General features: G+C 37.0%; 2 protein-coding genes across 4 annotated transcripts in view; both read left to right on the top strand.

The window, feature by feature from the left end:
- zgc:66455 (uncharacterized protein LOC393502 homolog) overlaps positions 1–17,918 on the top strand; it is a 33,687-nt gene extending 15,769 nt beyond the window's left edge. Inside the window, exons 2-12 of one of the 3 annotated variants that reach the window (XM_055157905.1) lie at positions 12,582–12,730; positions 12,922–12,958; positions 13,552–13,785; positions 14,399–14,679; positions 15,094–15,394; positions 15,627–15,662; positions 16,032–16,129; positions 16,395–16,456; positions 16,835–17,001; positions 17,113–17,265; positions 17,611–17,918. In XM_055157905.1, coding sequence (XP_055013880.1) covers positions 12,632–12,730; positions 12,922–12,958; positions 13,552–13,785; positions 14,399–14,679; positions 15,094–15,394; positions 15,627–15,662; positions 16,032–16,129; positions 16,395–16,456; positions 16,835–17,001; positions 17,113–17,265; positions 17,611–17,885 — 1,743 coding nt within the window. In that variant the 5' untranslated portion in view covers positions 12,582–12,631 and the 3' untranslated portion in view covers positions 17,886–17,918. Of the gene's footprint in view, positions 1–12,539; positions 12,731–12,921; positions 12,959–13,551; positions 13,786–14,398; positions 14,680–15,093; positions 15,395–15,626; positions 15,663–16,031; positions 16,130–16,394; positions 16,457–16,834; positions 17,002–17,112; positions 17,266–17,610 lie in introns of those variants that run through there. The other 2 variants (XM_055157906.1, XM_055157904.1) reach the window with 2 other exon arrangements.
- b3gnt2a (UDP-GlcNAc:betaGal beta-1,3-N-acetylglucosaminyltransferase 2a) lies at positions 201–10,288 on the top strand. The gene is made up of 4 exons (XM_020920160.2): positions 201–926; positions 1,378–1,491; positions 6,882–7,522; positions 9,008–10,288. Exons 1-4 carry the CDS (start codon positions 858–860, stop codon positions 9,561–9,563), a joined length of 1,380 nt encoding a protein of 459 aa, XP_020775819.2. The 5' UTR covers positions 201–857; the 3' UTR covers positions 9,564–10,288.
- Positions 17,919–21,185: the final 3,267 nt, after the last annotated feature.

Genomic DNA, 21,185 nt, shown 5'->3' with positions numbered 1-21,185 from the left:
TTAATCCTCATCTAGTCCAAGTTTGGTCCCAATTTTGGTTTGGAGAAAGTGCAAGTATTGAACACACCTTTAAAACCCTTAACATGCAAACGATTTGGTCCGAGAACCAGGGACCCCTTTGCAGTGAAATATTGATAATCAGTGCTAACCCTACATTATCAGTGACTAAATCTTTTAATAGAGAAACAATGATAAGTTTTTCTTTTGTTGCACTTGCAAACATTTGAAAACAAATATAAATGTGTCCTGCTTTGTTAGCTTGCTATGTTGAAGTTCAATATATCTTAGGCAAAAGTAATTCCCTCTTCCTCAATAATTATTTTCCTGTTGGAGCTTGTTTTGTCCAAAGGTCTTAAACTCCAACTATAATCTGCACATGAGGTCAGGCACACTGGACAGTATTATTTTGGGGGGATTACTGTAAACAATGAGATTGGATAAAATCTTCTGGGGCAAAAGGTTAAATGTTGATTAGTTACAATAATCCAGGCTCTAGACCTTTGTGATTATATAAGGTTTGTACAGTTACACTTGATCTAGTAGTATTATGACATGACTTTCTGTCTCTTATTTCATCCTTAGGTTTTCCCCAAATTATTTCAATGGAAATAAGTAAAGGTGTTGCTGCATTCACTTTTGTGCATACAAAACCTATTGTCGTCAGCAGAGGGCGCATGGACTGGTGTGGATAAGACTCAAGTATTAGTGCTAACTATTTGCAAGACATGTTTTGTGTTGATGGCTGTTTTAGCTCTGAAATGATTACAGATAGTCCAGTGAAGATGTATGAACTTTAAAAACACGGAGGAGCACTTCCTGTTAAAAGGCATCACCTTGTGACATCAGCAGAAGGAACAATGGGTTTTGTACTAAAGGAGAGAGCAGATGGATTAAGATGCCAGAATGAAACCATTAAAAAGCACCAGGTAGGTTTTGCAATTTGTATCTTAAAAATACAATATGTAAAAGCTGTAACATGGGTCCTTCATTCTACACATGATGACTACACAATAGAATTTTTAAAAACATGCCATTAAATGTAGTTGAGTTTTGAGTATCACACAAATGCAATACGGTAGAATTACCCACCAAAGAGCAGTAATATCATTTTATGTCCTTGGAAGTTTATGGCAATCTTTTTGCAGTGTTTTAATATAAGCGATATAGCCATATTTTCATCATACTGTGTATTTGATAACCTGGCAATCTTATAATGTGGTGCACACAGCTGCAAGACAATAGGAAGTGTTTTGATTATTGGATACACTGGTATGAGTTTATTGCACTGGAAGACCTGTAGTCAGAGAAGGAGGAGCTGACACTTTGGGAGGGGCTTTCCTTTCCACTGCAATAAACTGTTCACCTTAATGTGTTCAGACACGAGGACTACTAAACCAGGAAGTCAAATGTCATTCTAAAGAAGCTAATGAAACTACTCTGAGGAGAACAATACTGGTTATGAGGCAAAGGCTAACCCAGGACAAGATTCAGGTGAGTGAAAATGCATGTGGCTACTGTAAATATTGATAGTTAAACAATGGGTTTGCTTAGAAAGTATTTAGTTAACAGCTATTACAAACTAATCTGATTAACATTATCATACATAATGGGCAAAGTGTCATTCTCAAGAACACAACAACAGCATGGAGATAGTTGGGATTGAACCAACAACTTCTGGGTCAGTAGATTATAACACTATTTGCTTAGTTGTAATAGTAGTTGACATCTGAACAGAAGTGAATAAAATGACTCTATATCACTCTATATGTATGGTTAGTTTAGTGTTAGCTTTGTTGCATGTTTGTTAGAAAATTTAAAAAGCTCCTACTTCCCCATGTGCCTATATGTTACCACATTTCACAGAGATTTTATTTTATTTAGTTTAGGACTTGTGGGGTTTAGATTGCTGTAGGATTATGATTAAGATTAGGGTCTTGTTTTGAGATTATGGCTGAGGTTACTGCCAGGGTGAGGGAGGGGGCAATGGGTTTAAAACATCTTTTAAATGTGAGAAAACATTTGTCTGACCAGCCAGTCCCTTCTACATTATGTTTGAATCCAAAATGCTCAGGAAACAGATCATAGAATGTGAAAAACCTCCATCCTTACTTTATACACACAATATCCTTCAAACACCAGATCTTTTCTCCTCACCACACCCTCCACATTTTTTAGCTTTAAGCAAACACTTACTATTGTTAAATTTGTCTCTGCATGTTTTCAAGTGTTAGACCTGCAGGGTACTTAACGTGACATCACTTTAAATTACTTTATAAATAAAAATTTTCTTCCTTTAAAATTCAACTCAACTGTGCACAGTGCACAAATATGTAACAGTTTTAGTTAAGAAATTGTAGAATAAGTCCCTTGTATCATAGACAGTTCATAAAGGTGTTGGCGTAAAGGGAACCATGTGTGCATTATTTAACAATATTACACCTTTATCACTAAATCTAAAAAAGATATAAACAGTTTAATGCTGTTGTCCAGAGTGTTTCTTGCAGTGTGACATGCAAAACCACTGATTTAAAACGACAGTTACACAAAAACTAGAAGGAGCTTATCTGACTTTTACGCAAAATGTAGAGCTAGGGGGTTAGGAGTTTAAGAAAAAGAACAAATCAAATAATTATAATATTCTTTTTCAGAATTTTTTTTTAGCATGTGTGTATAAACATGTATAAAGTGCTTTCATGTAACTGGATTTAGGTGCGTTGAGTTAAAATGCTCTGTGCCAGAAGCCTAAAGTGTGTGGCGTGAAATCTGAAATAACTATCCAGTATTGCACCAACCCTCTATTCCACTAATAATCCTGACCAATAAATAAATAATATACATACAACTACAACTATACATCTACAATCTACAGCTTTAACAAAGAGAAATTAGAGCAAAATACAACAGCAGTGTTGTAGTTAAGATGACCAGATTCTCAAAATTCAAAACTGGGAGACATTCGGGTTGCGATGGTTGATGTAAATCAAATTGTGAATAGAGAATGTAACATTGTCCATTCTCAACTCATTTGTGGGTCAGTCATAATCTGAGGGACTTCTGTCTGTACCTTTTTCAATGACAGTTTTCTGTGTTTTATTTTTACAAATGACAATCTGTCTCCCAGTTACGTGCACCACCAGCAATAACAGCCCTTAACTACTTAGCTCTCTCATGTGCGCACCCTTTTACAGTCAGCAATCGGTTACGCTGGACATGATTACACTGCTGTGTTTACTGACATGGCTGGACATCACATTTACTAGATTTACTAATCTGTTCCCCCGGTTACACACAGAAGATAGTAATATGGGCCCTCTGTAATATATCTGTAATTACTGGGCCTCTGCAAGTGAAACAGAAATCAGTATCAAGCTCAATATGAAAATATGACTTTATATTCCTGCAGGTAAGTTCATTTGTAAACTTCACTATCATTTATCATAAATTTGTTATTATCAGCTGAAAAAAAAACAAACAAACATATTGAATCATTCCTTCTTCTTAATTGATACTTTGCAGTGACATCTGACTGGGGGTGCTCTATATGTATCTCTAATGGTCTTCATGGTAAAATTGTGTTAAAATAAAGCTCATATTAAAATCTGACTTTAGTAACAGAGCTGCAATTAGCATCACACCCCCAGAGAACACTGATGACATCACCTGTAAATTATTAATTGGTGTTTGCAATGTGCAATTTAAGCTCTGCTCCAATTTAACCACACAAAGAAAATTCCTAAATGCTCCACATGCAGAACTTTTTCTCATAATCTTAATCAATAAAGTTATAAGTAAATACATTTCCAAGTAAAAGCTGATTTTCCAGTTTTGGCTCAGACTTGCGGGCACCTGCCTTCCATTGTAACTCTGGTACACTGAAGATTTATTTATCACAATCTGACCCATATTAAACTCTCCCTATGTCTTCACTGTACATAGGGTTATGATTTTTTTCCTTTTGAAATTAGATTAGATAAGAAAGTGAATGTGTCATTAGTCTGTCTTGTGTTGTATAGTTGAAGAGAAAACCTAGACTAGTGGATAGCTGTAGTAGTTCTAGTTGCAATAGTAGTTGATGCAGTAGTAGTATTACTACCACTTACTACAGAGTCCTACATACATATATAAGCTACTGCTGTCACCGCCGATCATATGAGTAGTAGTAACAATAGGCATCAGTTTAAATATATATATATAACCTATTGCCTTGCTATTGCCATTACATGTATTGATGTACTGTATGATCACAGGTGGAAGTAGTGGATGCAGTAGTTGTACTTCAGTAACAGTTCTTCTTCCACCTGTGATCAATACATGTAATGGCAATAGCAAGACAAAATCTATTTGCCTACACATTAAAACAGTACAAGGAAAAGTATCAGCAGCAATGGCAGTAAAGTTAGTATTCATATCAGTATTCATTAACCTATTACCCAAAACTGTGTTAACACCTGCCTTAGTATTGATAAGACTCATGTAAAAAATGTAAAAAAATAAAAATAAAGTTTGCTCAGAAACTAAACACCTGTTCAAAGCAGAATATTTCACAGTGAGAGATTATTATGTGAAAATAGGACGAGACGCAGGAGACTTGCTGTGAACAGGTGAGGCTAATAATGTTGTTTATTCATGCATTTTCCTGTTATAGCACCATGGTGAGGACTTTTGACAAAATACAATAGCGACCATTTCTAGCTTTTAACAGCCACACTGAGCGAGGAGTATGAGGTGTGAAGGCTTTCTTAAACTGACACAAAATTAGTGGATGACATCACACTGCATTGATAAAGGGAGCAGTAGCACAAATACATTCTTTTAATAAACATATATACCTGTTTTTAATTTAAACTAATGTATTTGACCTACTTTTTATATATTTTAATCCTTCTATATGAAACTTTACACTTTTAATTACATGAAATACAATGAACAACAAACAAACAAACAATAACTTGCTTTTGAGCATGGCTAAAATGGCTCTTACAAATATTGTTGTGAATTGTCAGTTGCTATGGTAACTGTCTTAGTTTTCATAACTTTGAAACCCATTTTACCTTTTGTAGTTCCAAGCAACACAGCTCTTTCTGGTGAAATTGTATTAAAACAAGACTCAGATTAAATTAGTTTTACCAGGGGTCCCCTAGACTGAAAACTCATCTCTTCTCCCTGGCATTTAGTACTAGCTAGTCAGGTTATCTTGGTGTTTTTATTGTAGTTTTCACATGTTATCTGTACATATGTCTTTGTAACTTTCTTCTATTTTTCTTCTATTTTGTCTAGTTTATCTCTATATCTATCTATCGCTATTTATGTACTTATTTTATTATTTATTGTGTATGTATTTTAGGTCAAAATACGAATTAAATCAACAATATTTATTCTCCACAGACTATAGGCTACTTTAATCCAGTTATTGTGTTTTTCAATACAATAAAAACGTTATTTAAGGGACATATCACATATATAAAGGCGTGACCCCGGACGTATAACCTCGTAGTCGTGGCAACCGAGGACCAAGGCAAAGTTATAAAGTTTAGATGGACAGGCAGTAACGGACTGAAAAAGAGAGACTGCGACTGTTTCATGAGAAATCTCGTGTGGGTGTCATTGTGACCGCCGATCGTGTCAGTGCGGTAAGACACACTGCTTTTACATGCAGGTGTGATCTGTTAAAAATAAAGCAACGTTGGCGACCATAGCAATTAAAATGTTCTTGTCTTGTTTCGTTGTGTTTATCAGACCGCCATTTCCGGAATAAAGTCCGTAAAAACAGGTTTACTGACATTGCTTATCACGTACGAATGTACACATAAAACTCAGATGTCGCAGCGTACTTTGAATTTTACAGACTTATCCCGATTAAACTAGTCCCGTGCGAATAGGACTAATAAAGTTGATTTAACCAAAACTAAACCAGGTCTAACCAAGGATAAACCGAAGCGTGGTAGCTAGCCACGGATTAAACCTTCTTCTTTTTTTTTATTTAATTTTTTTTTTTAATTTATTATTATTATTATTATTAGTAGTAGTAGTAGTAGTAGTATGTAACTTAAATAAATGTATTTTTGTTCACATCACTTGAATTAAAACATTTTATTTTATTTATTTATTTTTTTAGGTGTTTGACTCATATAAAATATCAACCTACTGATACACTGAAAAGAGCACATTTCTGTCTAATTTACACACTTCTTTTCTCAGAATTGTTTTGTTCACATATAACCTGGTTTACACACTTAAAATAATAATACAAGGGTGGTTCTCTTTTTTAGATGTGGTTCAGATAACATTAGCTTAGGTGTTTTCACTTTGTCAGGTTGAAACTAAAGACTCTATAGGCTACTTATGGACAACTTATATCCTGTATTTGCCACTAAAATTATACAAACAATAAGTTACTATAGCAACATTCATAACTGAAAAACTAAATAATTAATTTATCAAAACATGTAATTATTTAGATTTTTCTTTTACCTTGCCCAGTGCCCAATGCAATTTTCATTCTTTGTATAACACATCACATCTGACTACTGAAACTAATATATTTTAATAATTCAGTATATTTTATTACTCTACTTTTGGTCTAGAAAAGGTCCTTCCATGATAATACTGCAGCCACACAGCACTTGACATGTGACTTTAAATTGGAAAAGCGTGATTCCTGGGAGCCTGTCATTGCAAATCTGAACTCCGTGCTAAACCTGGCATTGAAAGCTGATGTAGTTTCTAAAAGTAGTAGGGATAGTAGTGGTAGTAGATGTTCTTTAAAGCCATCCAATGTTTCCTAATATTGCCTTATACCCAGGTGGTGCTGTAAGTTTCACTACCTCTTTATAATGACTATTCTTTCTGGCATTTCAACTGGCTTTTTTTCTTAATTTCAGATCCACAGAGGAGCAGAGATGACACTGAAAATTCGAATGATCTGCGCATTTATGGTTTGCAATATCATCGGATGTATTTTCCTGACACTTACTTGGAGCAAACAGAATTCAAAAATCCGTATTCCAACAAAGACATTTTGGCAAAAACATCTGGTGAGCAAATCCTTATGGAATCTGGAGCAACAGAGACTAGATTTCATTCACAATCCTATTTTCAATACCACCTTTGATTCCCTATCGGAGCTACCTGATTGGTTGAATTATATGGAGCCAAAATCCAATCCTTGCGAACCACATTTGAGGGTCCAGCAGCAAATTGTGGACTACAACTTGATTCCAAAACAATTTCAAGACTTTTTACTCTACTCTCACTGTAAATCTTATCCCATGTTAATAAACCAACCGACCATCTGTGAAGATACACCATTCCTTTTGCTGGTTGTGAAAACATTAGTGCCTCATTTTGACAGAAGACAGGCCATAAGAGAAACATGGGGACAAGCTGGAGTTGTTGCCAATAGGACAGTGGCTACAGTTTTTCTTTTGGGGAATGCTATATATGAGGATAACCACCCAAATCTGACTGGACTGTTACAGTATGAAGTGGAGATGTATGGAGACATCCTACAATGGGATTACAGGTTAGTATTAAAGGGTACCTTTTCTGCTCGAGTCTACTATCTTGTATCCCAGGACATGTTAATGCTTTTTATGGAATGTTCCACAGTTCAGCTTTTAAATACTAATTTATCTTGCATTTATATAAGTGCTTTTAATTATTACATTTAATTAATTAATCAATTAATTAATTAATCATTGTACTTATAGAGCGCCTGTCACGATGCCCAAAGTGCTTTACATTTTATTATTCATTCACTCAGCACTCATTTTGTTACAGTATATTTTCTAGAAACTAGGGATGGGCATTCGATGAAATTTTCTTAATCGATCGTCGGAAGAATTAACGATCAATTATCAATTAATCATTAACGTTTTTATATTAAAATGATCATCATTATTATTACTATCTGCACTACTAATCTGCATAAATAAATTCAACTTTATGACATATAAACCATAACCACTTTAGAGCCACATCAGCCCGTTTGACATTATAATGTGTTTAATTCAGTTTTGCGCAACTCTCACAGAAACGAAACTTAAAACCGCATTGCTAATTTGCATAAACTAAGTGAAGATAAAACTACAGCTCTTGTGCGCTGATGCGGTCAATGTCTGTTGGATTAAAAGACATGACACAGTGGAATACAGGTTAGTGTGACCATATTTGCGTTTGTCAAAACCAGGACACCGTACGGGAGGTGGGAGGTGGGGACTCGTCATCGACATTGCGCTTCTCTCACCTGGCAAAGCTTTTTCCCACTGGACACCAAAACATATGTTCCTGCTTTATACACTGTGCACATGGACTCCCACTTGTCCAGAACGCAACGGAAAGCGTGGAATTTCTTGTACAAATCATCGTTAAATACACATTTGTGCTTCAGTACGCTGCAGACTGACCGAATGTTTGTGTTTGCTCGCTCCTTCTGAGTGCAGAGAGACACATGTACGGACCCCTGTTTGGTCACGCTACGCACAGCAACCTACATTCTGATAGCATCACTTTCTTGTTGCCATGGAAACACTGATAGGTGTTTAATAATAGGTTTAATAAACTTTGTACATTTAGGTTTAGGTTTAATAAACTTTGTAGGCAAACCTACACTGCCATGGACACACACAAAAAAATCTTTAAAGTGCATCTTTAAAGTTTCTTGGTGCTATTGATGGACAACATAAACAATGGTAGTAGTCATGCCCCACCTGTTTGTCTTCATAGAGATATCATTTCTTTGCCTGGAATATTCCACAGTACAAACGTCTCCATCTCCATGGAACAAACAACATTTTGTTGCCATAAAAACATTATTCATATCTATTTTCTGATCTATGTTATACCAATCAATCAGTCAAACTTTATTTATAAAGAGCTTTTCATACAAAAAATGTAACACAAAGTGCTATACAATGATTAAAAACAATCCCACATTTCCTTCCACATTTTATATTGTCTCCCCCCCCCCGACTTTGAAATGTATTTATTCATTTTTATTACGTTTCAGGGACACCTTCCTCAACCTGACCCTGAAAGACCTCCTGTTTTTGGATTGGTTCCGCTCCTTCTGTCCTTCCGCTCAGTTTGTTCTCAAAGGAGACGATGATGTTTTCGTAAACACTCCACTAATTATTGAATTTTTGGACTTGCTCCACCCAAAGAGGATCCCCGATTTATTCATTGGAGATGTCATCACCAACGCAGGACCACATCGCAACAAAAACCTCAAGTATTTCGTCCCTGAAAGCTATTTTGTGGGTTCATACCCCCCTTATGCCGGAGGAGGGGGGTTTCTGTATTCTGGACAGGTAGCACTGCAGTTACATGAAGCAGCTAAAAAGGTGGTTGTTTATCCTATAGATGATGTATACACCGGGATGTGTTTGGCAAAGTTGGGTCTTGCACCAGAAAAGCACACTGAATTCAGGACGTTTGACATAGCAGCGAAATATAGAGACAATCCATGTATTTATAGAAGTTTCATGGTGGTGCACAGTCGGACACCACAAGAAATAAAACATATATGGAGATGGATAATGCACCCAGAATTGCACTGTCAATAATTTTTTATTTTTTTCGATAGCCTTTATGAGGCAATCTTATCCGCACAGATGATAAACATATGGTTTGGATCAATATTGCACTTTGAGTTCAGAAGTTCCTCGTCTCTCTTTCTGCTTAGCACAAACATGGCTGCCAGTTTGCGCCAACAGCCTCCCCAATAACTGATAACTTAACCACACAGTTATTTTATTTTATTTATACAACAGTGCTATGCATTGGAAGCAATGACTTGTAACTCAGGAATGTGTTTTAAAAAAATATTGTCAATGAACCATTTTACAGACTTGAAAATTTTATTAATTTATTATGCTGTATTCTGCATAAATTTTCTCTTTTTTAGTGTGTATTTTTTGTTGTTTTTATTTTTGCTTTTGTTTAGTTGTTTTAGTTGTTAAAATGTTATTTCATCAGAAACATACCTGCAGTTGTTTTGATTTTATTAAAAAGTATAATCCTGTATTCTATGTCACTGAGGGTCCAGCTTCTACCAGAAAACTTGTCTCCATGGTGAGGACATTGCTTTGTCTTGAATGTTTTCTGTATGTCATTAATCTATGTGTTTTATTGCGTGATCCTTATCCTGTACAAACATGCACGTTGCTTCTCCTCAGATCTAACCCACAGCTTGATTTTATAGTTGCATAATGCTTTAACTGCCTTTTACCTTTTATGTGCAGCAATTTTTCATTCTGGAGTAAAATAACATTCAAATGAGTACATCTAACTGGACGTCTCCTCTTCATCTCAGTTTGTGAGTAACCAAATCAATAACTGTGGTACAGATTCTATTCCTTCAATTCTAGTGTTAATGTAGAGTAAATTTTATCCACATTTTTCTCCTTATTTCTCCCCACTAGTACAGCAATGATGTTTTTTCTATTTTAGACCTGGTTTGACCCTAGTTTAGACCATTTAGTCATGTAGATATTTTCTTTTCTGTTCCATTTTTTCTTGTCTTTATGTTTTTTTTCTGGCTTCTTTTTTGTACTTGGTGTGATTGGTTTGAGAACCAGTGAGCAGTGTTTCGACAAAGGTGACAAAGGTGCTGACCACTCTTTATACCTATATGGTACCACTTCAAATTGTAGAAAGGGGGACAGATTGGGACAGTTTATAGATAATAAGTACAATAACAATATCAAAAGGTGGCGGCATAATACAACCCTGATGGCTATGTAGTACTCACTTTTTATAATTCACAGCATTAATGGCCCTGTCCCTGATTTTTTTCCAAAGTATTTGAGCAAGCTTTTTCTTAACATGACATAACATGATAATTATTAGCTTTATCTTGACGATTGGTCTCTGAAGTGTGCATATAAACTCACTGCAGCGAATATTATAGGCCTACTCAGAATGCACACGGTCGGCTAAGTGAGGAATAACTTTGGACCACTTTAAACTTTTAAGAATTTAGCAGCTGTTTTTCATGTTTTTAAGATGTTAAGACAAATCACGTACAGCCTTTAATGAAAAAGTGTAACATTCTCTAAATGAGTGGGACAAGGAACAAATGGCAGGACAACCTAAAAGAGGAACAGGCATCTCTTGTGGCCAGATTTTTTATTTTTTATTCTAAACTTGGACACACCTGGGTTGGGATGGTTGGTATAAATAAAATTGTGAAAAGAGAGTGGAAGATTGTGCATTCTTGTGTTAGTCATAATCTGAGGGACTTCTTTTGATGCATTTTTTTTTCCATTATGGTCATTTGCAAACATGGATTTTTGTATTTTGGTTAAACAAATGGCAAATTATGTTCCTCTTTACTGTTGGCAGGGATCAAAAAGTGTGATTGTCTTGTTTCAGTCCTGGTTTAGAGTTGATGTTGTCCTGGTTTAGTCTTAGTTTAGACCTGGTTTAGATCAAATTGGTCAAACATGGCGATACCTGGGATTAGGGATAGGCATGATTGATGGATTAATCGATAATTGATCATTAAGAATTTCATCGATTACGTTAATTTTAATCGACAAACCGAATGTAGGTTGCTGTGCGTAGCGTGACCAAACCTGTCCGTACATGTGTCTCTCTGCACTCAGAAGGAGCGAGCAAACACAAACATTCGGTCAACCTGCAACGTACCGAAGCACAAATGCGTATTTAACGATGACTTGTACAAGAAATTCCACACTTTCCGTTGCGTTCGGGACAAGTGGGAGTCCATGTGCACAGTGTATAAAGCAGGAACATATGTTTCGGTGTCTAGTGCGAAAAAGCTTTGCCAGGTGTGAGTCGCGCGATGTCGATGACGAGTCCCCACCTCCCACCTCCCGTACGGTGTCCTGGTTTTGACAAACGCAAATATGGTCACACTAACCTGTATTCCACTGTGTCATGTCTTTAAATCCGACAGAAATTGATCGCATCAGCGCACAAGAGCTGTAGTTTTATTTCCGCTTAGTTTATGCAAATTAGCGATGCGGTTTTAAGTTTCGTTTCTGTGAGAGTTGCACAAAAATGAATTAAACACATTATAATGTCAAACGGATTGATGTGGCTCTAGAGTCGTTACGGTTTATATGTCGTAAAGTTGAATTTATTTATGCAGATTAGTAGTGCAGATAGTAATAATAATGATGATAATTTTAATATAAAAACGTTAATGATTAATCGATAATCGATCGTTAATTCTTCCGACGATCGATTAAGAAAATTCCATCGAATGCCCATCCCTACCTGGGATATTTCTTGTATAAAACTGAGACAAATCACTAGTTTTATATAAATCTGAAAGGACAGGGGAAACATGGCTCTAAACTGGGACTGTCCTGGGCAAATAGGGACGTCTGGTCACCCTAGTCTTATAACACTTGACATTAATATTCTTCTGTAATGTCGTAATTCTAACGATTTCTCTCATTAGCCTTGCAACAACGGTGTAAAATTTGCATTGTGTGACAGCGGCCTCTGGTGGCCATGCGCGGCGTTGCAGTGAGACTAACAGTGAAGTCAATCAGCTGAAATGGCCTCCACCTGCTCAGACCTGGAGGAAAACAACCGAGTGAAGTCTGACTGCTTTTACTTTTAGTCAGATTTTACAGTAAAATATTACATAAAAAAATCTATGTTTGTGATGAAAATGCCTCCAAGGAGACGGAAGAAGAGGAGTTTTGAGAGCGTGATTTTTCTGATTACATTTGGGCTACAACTATGTCATGCTCAGGTGAGGTATATTTACAGGTATGTTCTAAAATATGTTGATGAATTGAAAAAATATGATCAGATTGTAAATAAAAAAACGTACAGATATAATAATTTGTTAATATGGTGTCTGATCCTGTTCCTTTGTCCACCGTTGGAGTGACATCTGAAAATGTGCAGTTTTGATAATTTTCAACTTTATATTGTTTGTAGCAGATCAGCAATGAGGAAGACACTGGTCCATCATCAGGTAGGAAACACAACAGTTAAAGGTGCACTATGTAACTTCTCTAGGAGAGATTCTGCCACCCGCCTCTCACATTGAGACATTCTTGCTTTAAATATAATGTTCCACTATATGGCATTAAACATCTCTATCTTGCATTTATTCAGTTATAGTCTTCTGCTGGTGTCACCTGCTTGTCTTCATGGAGTCAGTTGTTAAATGCCATACTGTTATACATTCCAGGCAAACCATCTCCAATAACATTCTTTTGATTCATTGTAATCCAAATCATTGTGGAATTATCTTTAATGATATACTATACTATACTATAACTATACTATTTTATTTTATTTTTGTATCTGTATGTTTTACTGTATCTTTTATTTTTGTATTGTTACTATTGGATTTTCTTATCTATGCACTTGCCTGTATAGCACTTTGTCACCTGAGGTTATTTTAAATATTCTTTATTAATACATTTGGCATTTTGCATTGACATTCTCCTAGAGAAGTAACAAAGTACATTTTTAAATAAGATTTCCTAATTCAACGAGTCAAATGTGTAGGCTACATCCAGTTTGTTCATTTGACATTTATTTATTTCGTTGCATCCTTAGCTGACCACAGCACTGCCTTCTTCGCCCTGAGGAGCTGTCACCAGGTTTTGGGTGGAGAGAGTGGACTGTTCTTCTCCCCGGACTATCTCTGTTCTAACCCCCCACTCTGGTGTAACTGGACCATTCAAGTGCATCCTGGGAAACGCATCCACCTGCAGCTCAACGACCTCACCCCCGACGATGATTGTCTTTGGCGACGGGACCAAATCCACATCGATGAGCCTGAGAGTCAAAGTAAGGTCACAACTGTAGGCCACAATTTTATTCAGAAATGATTTGTACTTTACTTGTAATGTTTTGAAATGTTTTTAGAAGAAGTAACTTCTGACAGTTCACACTTCATTGTGTTTTTAAATTCACCGGTTACACACCCTGCATAGGACTGAGGCTGCCTTATGAGTTAGAACTACATTTATTGAATTTCATGCAGAGTTTGAATAAGTTGTGTTCTTCTGGGAGTAATTGTCACGCATCATTCTTGTACTTATGCCGAAGTAATGCTTACTTCTTGTAAAATACTTCTAGTCACTCTTCCCATTACAAGTTTATTGTTAACAAAAGCTTACTTTAGTGCAACTGAAATATTGTTTCCTGTAGGCCTATATGTTAATTTTACTATAGTTTAAATTTTAATATCCATATCTGTTATTTGGATGTGGATAATATGGACAAAATGTATTTATTTTACAATTTTTGTCAGTCTGATCCTATCAATAAAATATACTTATATAGCTGACTTCCAAAATAATATTAATGTTATATTCATATTAAGTCAAAACGTGTGATTCAAAATGAGGTTTCGTTCTTGTGGACCCAATCTCATGTTCAACCCCTGATCTTTATGTAGGTCAAAAACACAGTGTTCTGCAGAAGTGCTGGAGAGAGGCCACGTACACCTCCTCCTCAAACACTGTGCATGTGGTGCTGCTGATTGAGGGCTCTCCTACGCCAACTTACAGGGGCTTCCACGGACAGTACCAGGCGTTTGGACCGCCTCAGATCTACAACCCACAAGACCCAGCCCATTCACCCATCGAATCCTCGGAGAATATCAGTGACTATTCTGAAGAAACTGTGGAAACAAACTCACAAACAGAAGACAGAACTAATGACGATGAGGTGAACGTGGTGAGTGCAAACAAGGCCTGATTAGTTAATTTAACAAAGACCATGTACCGGAACATTCATCAAAGAGACATTGAAGAGATGTTTTTTAACTCTTACTTAGTCTTAGTGGGCACTGGGGTCTCTGAGTAAAGAAAATAACTAACTCAAATAAAAAATGTTGGTAACAATCCACATGTTTCAGCCCAACGCTTAGATATCAACACATCCTGTAACCTTCAATGACATGGATTTGGATCTCAGAGAATAATGCATTGAGAGATTTTGGAAATTACAATTCACAATGTAAATCTATCAATGACAATTAATATGATGATTTCTAATTTAACCATCTTTAATGTGTACAGTAGACACATTCAGTCTGTCCTAGTTTTGCCTGCAGTGTGCCCCCTTAGAAATGTTTTGTTTACATTTCAGACAGATGAAGCCCTTTCAGATTCAGAAATTCCAGTTTATGCCACAGAATGGTCACCTGACCCACAACAAGAGCACCGTCCCAGCCCCAGAGTCTTCACTGCCATTCGTCGAGATGTGGAGACGAATAGGGCGATGGACCAATCAGATCAATCGGACCAATCAGAGGAGGAGACAATCAGTGAAGCTGATGATGGGATACTGGAGGAGTTGGAAGAAGAATTAAATAAGAACTGGGAAGTGGATAGTGAAACTGTTCTAGAAAAGACAGCGCTGCCATTTGACCATAGAGCAGAGACCGGTGGTAAGTAACTGGGAATTTGGTCACAAAAAGTACAACAATGAAGACAAGCAAGTGGCAGACAGTGCACTTTTACTTATAATACAGCTACACTTAAAATTAATTAAATGTTCTTAGTATAGTAACTTCATATAATTACAAATGATACTTGTGCTTCTAATTTAATTCAATTTTTCATTTAATTCACTATATTTTTATCCAAGTGTGTGTGTGTGTCTTTTTTTTTTTCTTGCAGCTCATGCAAAATATCACAGTCTACATCTCCCAGGAGGTCAGTGTTTTTATCTAATGAGTTTGTTCTGTGGGTCAAGAACCACTGGTCTTCCCAACTAAGTCTGCTTTAATGACTGTCAGTCCATTTACACTGCAATAAGTAGCTAGATTTATTGCATTATCTTGAACTGGATGGACCAGAATTATTTTGCTTGTTTCAAAATGTTGAACATGGAGCCAGTTAGATCTTTTGGAACTAGTGACCACAACAGTTCTATGTCACGTGAGCTATAGTAAAAACTGGTCATTTAGGTTATTATTCTGAATTGAAGTTTAGCCATAAATCCAGTTTATGCAGTGTTATGTTGGTTTGTTTAATAAGGACTGAACTTTATAATTAAATTATATATTTTTCTTTCTGTCTTAGATTTGCTGTTTGAAGTGTCGGTGGAGGTAAACGTGTCCCGAGACTCAGAGCCCTGGAATGATGTGGCCAGGACTTTGCTCCTCTCCACCCAGAATCTGGTAATTCCATTTAATACTACAGACACTTTTTCAAATTAGTTGGCATCTGCACTAATATCACACATTAATAACGCTGCTTATTTGTGATTTCAATATGCTCTATTTCACATTGTGCCAGCAGAGGGTAGTAAACACACAAGCGTGCTTTCTAATGTGCTTTTATTTTGAATGGTGAAACATGAAATGAAAATGATGAATCAAGTTAATCAAGGGAACTTTAATAATATTCAAAATACCAAAACATGTTTTGTTTTTGTTCCTCCAGATCAAAAATCAGCTGAAGCCTACATTTGTGTCTCGGAGCATCTCATCGAAACGGATTAAACGGTAATGGGTTCACTTGGACCGGGTAATGAGGCAATACAAAAATTTATTGTGATCTAACCATATAATGGTGTACTACATTAGATAAAGCCCCCATCATTTCATGATTGAGTGCATTTAACCAATCACCGTATGGCGTGAACTTCTCCTCTTAAATGGAGGTTAACAATTATACTAACTGCAGGATAAAATCTAAATTGTGATATAATTCTTTATATCAAACTATATTACAGCTTAACAGAAGATTTTTAAAAAAACTGTATGAATTGTGATCTCAGCAAAAAAAAAAAGGCAAATTATGTTTTTGCCATATCACAACAAAACAGCTGTTACCAGTAGAGGAGAATATTTGCATGGGAAAGCCGGTGTTGTGGGTTGCAGGTTGAATGCCGGGGTGCTGTTTATCCTGTGGCTGCAGATGGGGCCGAGGACCAGTGGACATCACGCACATGAGGAAGTCCACTCCGACCTCCTGAAGCTCATTGGGTCCAGACTCGGACTCAAACCAACACAGGAAGACTCGGTGGTCATGTCTCTGTCCACTGCAGGTAATGGACCAAGTCAACACTGCAGTCTCAATACGGCATTCATTTCCACATCCTCTGCTATTACAACCATCAATTATGGTCCTGTCTATTTTGCTTAAACTTTGTTTCTAGATGTGAATGAATGCCACACTCAGCTGATGGCATGTGATCCAAATGCAGACTGTGTGAACCACTTTGGCTCATACTCCTGCCTCTGCCGGACCGGCTTCCAGGACCGGTCCAGATCTGGAACTGGGACGGTCTGTGTGGGCACCACCAATACTGGTAAGTAATAATCATCTTACATCATGGGCCCAGTTATGATGTTTAGAAATCGGGTCAAATCATCTCCGAAACTGAGGCTCTTGTTTTTCCTGGTTTAGTCCTAGTTTAGACCCAGTTTACTCTTACTTTTTATTTCTGTGATGTGTTCTTGGTCTGGAACTAAAATAAAATTTGAATGTGATACAAATTCACCTTGTCAAAATAAAGCTTTTGACACTTCCTTACACACAGTAGTGTTGCCAAAGATTGAACTAAAATAAATGTTCTAAAAATTCAAAGGTGAAAATGATTATTGTAAATATAATTTCTTCATCAGTTATTCACAAGTATTTTTTCATCCCACAGACTGTTCCCCAGCACTCTCATCCGAAGCCAAAGCTGTGTACATCTTGTTTTTCCTGCTCAGCACTCTGGTCCTGTCTCTGCTCGTTCTCATTGGTCTGTTTTACCATCGTCATAGGCGCGGGCACTTCCTGGTCCCGCCCTCTGACCCCAACAACAATAGCAACGGTAACCATGATGACATCGACCTGCCCCCGCCCCCGCCTCCACGCTGCCCCCCAGTGGACCTGCAGCTGCTGCGTTACAACACCATCTTGCCTCATGAGCCCAAGTCATGAGAGAATGTGAATAAATGAAGCAAAGAAAATGCATTTGCAAGTTTCTTGTCATCTTTTTGGGGGGGCATTATTGCAGTGGATTTTATTCCTTGTGTGCCTTATGCATTCTGTGCATCCTGATTATTTACTGTGATAAGTTTATAAGAGCTCTTCACAACTTTCAGAGGTGAGGCCAGATTTTTGCTGTTGTGGTAATGCTAACTACAACTAGCACGCTAAACATAGACTTTTTAATTAAATGCAGACAGTGCATAGCTGACTTATTTTGACCTCAAGATCTGCTTATATAAAATATCTACTGGAGCAAAACAAATTTTCCTCAAATACTTTGAAAATTGTGGGGCCCTTTAACTGTAAACCACAAAATAATTTTGTGATTATCTTAACTGCCAAATTGATCTGTTTTTGCAGTGTGGTTGAAAACCATTGCAGGTGGGTGAAGTGTCTTGCCTAAAGACGGAAAGAAAGAATTTAATCTGAGTGGGTATTAGCTCTCTGACAGTCATCTTGGGGGACCACTGCTCAAACTACCATCCCAAGTGAGCCATGATATTATTTACATGTTGTGTTAACAGTTACATCTGATCTGAGTACTCTGATTTCTTTCTGATTGTTCTTTGACAAGAAAAATTATGTAAAAAGGACAAATTAATGTAGCAAAGACAAAAATGAGAGAGAAAATAAATAAATTGTACTGTGTGTTTTAAATACAATGGCCACTTTAAAAATCAACTGATTAATTGACACATTTCAAGTGTTTTCAGTGTGATCAGATTGAATTTGTGCACATAAAATCACCTGGGACGGTAGTGGCTCAGTGGTCAAGCATTCACCATCTAACACACAGGTTATTGGTTTAATCCCCGCTCCCACTGCTCTTCTGTCTTTGGGCTAGAAACCTATCCTACCTTTATGTCTGCTTTATAAATGTAAACTACATGATACATTTTACCATTTTAACCCTAACCTTTTTTCAATTGTATTCACTTTTTGACATTGTCTTGCTCATTTTGGTCAATTCTTTCCAATCACTGTGTCCCTCAAAACTCCTCTAATGTCTTCTAAGAGCCAGTTTGATGAGTATTTTATGTCTTGTTGAAAAGGTCCTCCTCTCCTCTGTATGAGTCCAGTGGAGCAGAACTCAGTGTTCAGCTAAAATAATGGACAGGTTTGATAGTCCTTGTCTCCTTCAATATTAACCAGTGTAATTTCTGCAAGGACATTTTCCAAGAGGTTTTTGCAGAACAGAAAAAAAAACAAAAAACTATCCTTTGATACGTTGAATTGCTCTCGCATAATAATAGTTATGAATTCTATGATATCGAAGACCAGAAAGGTAAACCACATGTGGCTAGCACTTTTACCTCACCGCTAAAAGGTTCCTGGAGGCACAGGGCATTTCTGTTTTCACTTCGTGAAAACCGTCTCCTCGCAGCATTAGGATTCGTTCGCTCAGTAGTAGGCAAGTACGTTTTTTAACCAGTTGCTGCTATTTGGTTGTGATGTATGTAATGCGCCACTAACAGGGCTAACTGGTATATTAAACTTTTCCCAAATCCCATAGGAAGAAGGTCAATTACGTCTTCCCTCTTGATAAAATTCACCAAACATTTTCTTTGTTTCGGCCTTAAATCCTCGATCTCGGGAATCTTCGCCAACACATAATGTATTTGCTGATTGGCTGGTGCCCAAACTCACACTTCCGGGGTTCTTGCAAACCTTCTAGTGTATTCTGATTCCTAACCAAGTCGCTGGAGAAATTAAATTGAGCGGAGGCACTAGTGGCACCAGCCTGGCCAAGCAGTTATAGGAGCAAATTTGGAGCCGAGTTCCATACTATGGGAATTTATTTACAGGAAGTGAAAGATAAGAAAAAAACTTTAAAAAAAAAACAAGATCATGTGGAACAAGTTAATATGAATATTTAAGGTCAAAATGATGAGACTCACCACAGCAGTTACAAAGAGAGGGGTGACAATTTTTCAGTGTAAAGTTAATTGGAGCCAGAGTTGATGGAGCTGGAAGCACCCCTATATTTACTTCCTATTTAGAATGTGGCGAGTAGCAAGTTAGCTATGTCCATTTACATATGTCGTCTATGCTCTGAACCCCAAAACTGCACATGCACAATAAGTAACACCTGCCAGCTAAAGTAATCCTGAACAATCTTAACTCAAGATGTGGAGGTGGGTTCAATGCTCCTGACAAGTTGCCCATGTGTTTTTTTATGAATGTGAACACCCAATCTTTTTCTGTTCGAATCCAGAAGGAACCGAACTATGGAGTGTGAAAAACCGTCCCAACTCAGAGCGCTCCAACCACAGCAGCTAATTTGTATCATGTGTCTCTCGAATGCAGAAGACGTCTCTTGAAAATTCTTCATATTCTAAAAAATATATAACTTCTTTTACCTGAGATCAATAACATTTTAGTGCTTTGATGGTTGATTCTGCAGAGATCTGTGCTGTTTCTCAGTCTTCTATGTTGTTTTTTCCCATCTAAATCTTTTTTTTTTTTTTTTTTTTTTGCTGGAATGGACCATGCTGATTGGTTAATCCGCCTGCCAATCATGCCTGCTGGAATGGGGAGACAGGATACAATTCCAGACCCACTTATCTTTGCAAAGTTTTGTCAAACCATGTGGTTCTGACTGACCAAGTAAGGTCAAATAGAGGACAAATTTCCTTACAGAGACAATTATGTTAATAATTTATTGCAGTATGTAATGCCTGCATGTTTTTATATGTTTTCATTTTATACTCAAAATGGATTCACAAATAAATTAAGGTTATCAAAGTAGTTCAGTTGCTATATTTCACTAGAACTAAATGCATTCATTAGTATATTTAGTTTATAGAAATTTTTAATGGTTTGACTTCTGATCTGTTAGTCAGTTAGCACGGTTGCTGTGACAAATAAAAATAAAAATGAAAGTGTATTGTTAATATACTGTAATATTTTCTACCTGCCACCGTGTTGCTTTTTGATGCAACACTGATCCTAATCCTAACCTTTGCTTCATTCTCTCCTCTCATTAACCCTTTATGCATGGTCAGACAAATTAGAGAACCCAAAGAACATCCCCTCCCCTTTCCTCTCTGTCCTGTTTCGAGATCATTTACCCGAAAAACAAAAGCGTGACAGAGGAGCACTGAGGCATCCCGGATTATTTCACTCATGTTTCAGGGATTATAGAGCTGTGACCTTTGAACCCTGTTTGGGACGACTTGACTTGTGCTCATTTTGGGAGGGGCCCCTTATGGCTAAAGTATGTGAACAGATGAGACAATGGGGGGAAAA

The sequence above is a fragment of the Boleophthalmus pectinirostris genome, unplaced genomic scaffold, assembly GCF_026225935.1.
Source record: "Boleophthalmus pectinirostris isolate CB_2022bp ecotype Guang Dong unplaced genomic scaffold, ASM2622593v1 HiC_scaffold_22, whole genome shotgun sequence".
Taxonomy (NCBI): Eukaryota; Metazoa; Chordata; class Actinopteri; order Gobiiformes; family Gobiidae; genus Boleophthalmus; species Boleophthalmus pectinirostris.
The sequence above is the reverse complement of the archived record's forward strand: the minus strand, read 5'-3'. Positions and strand labels throughout refer to the sequence as shown.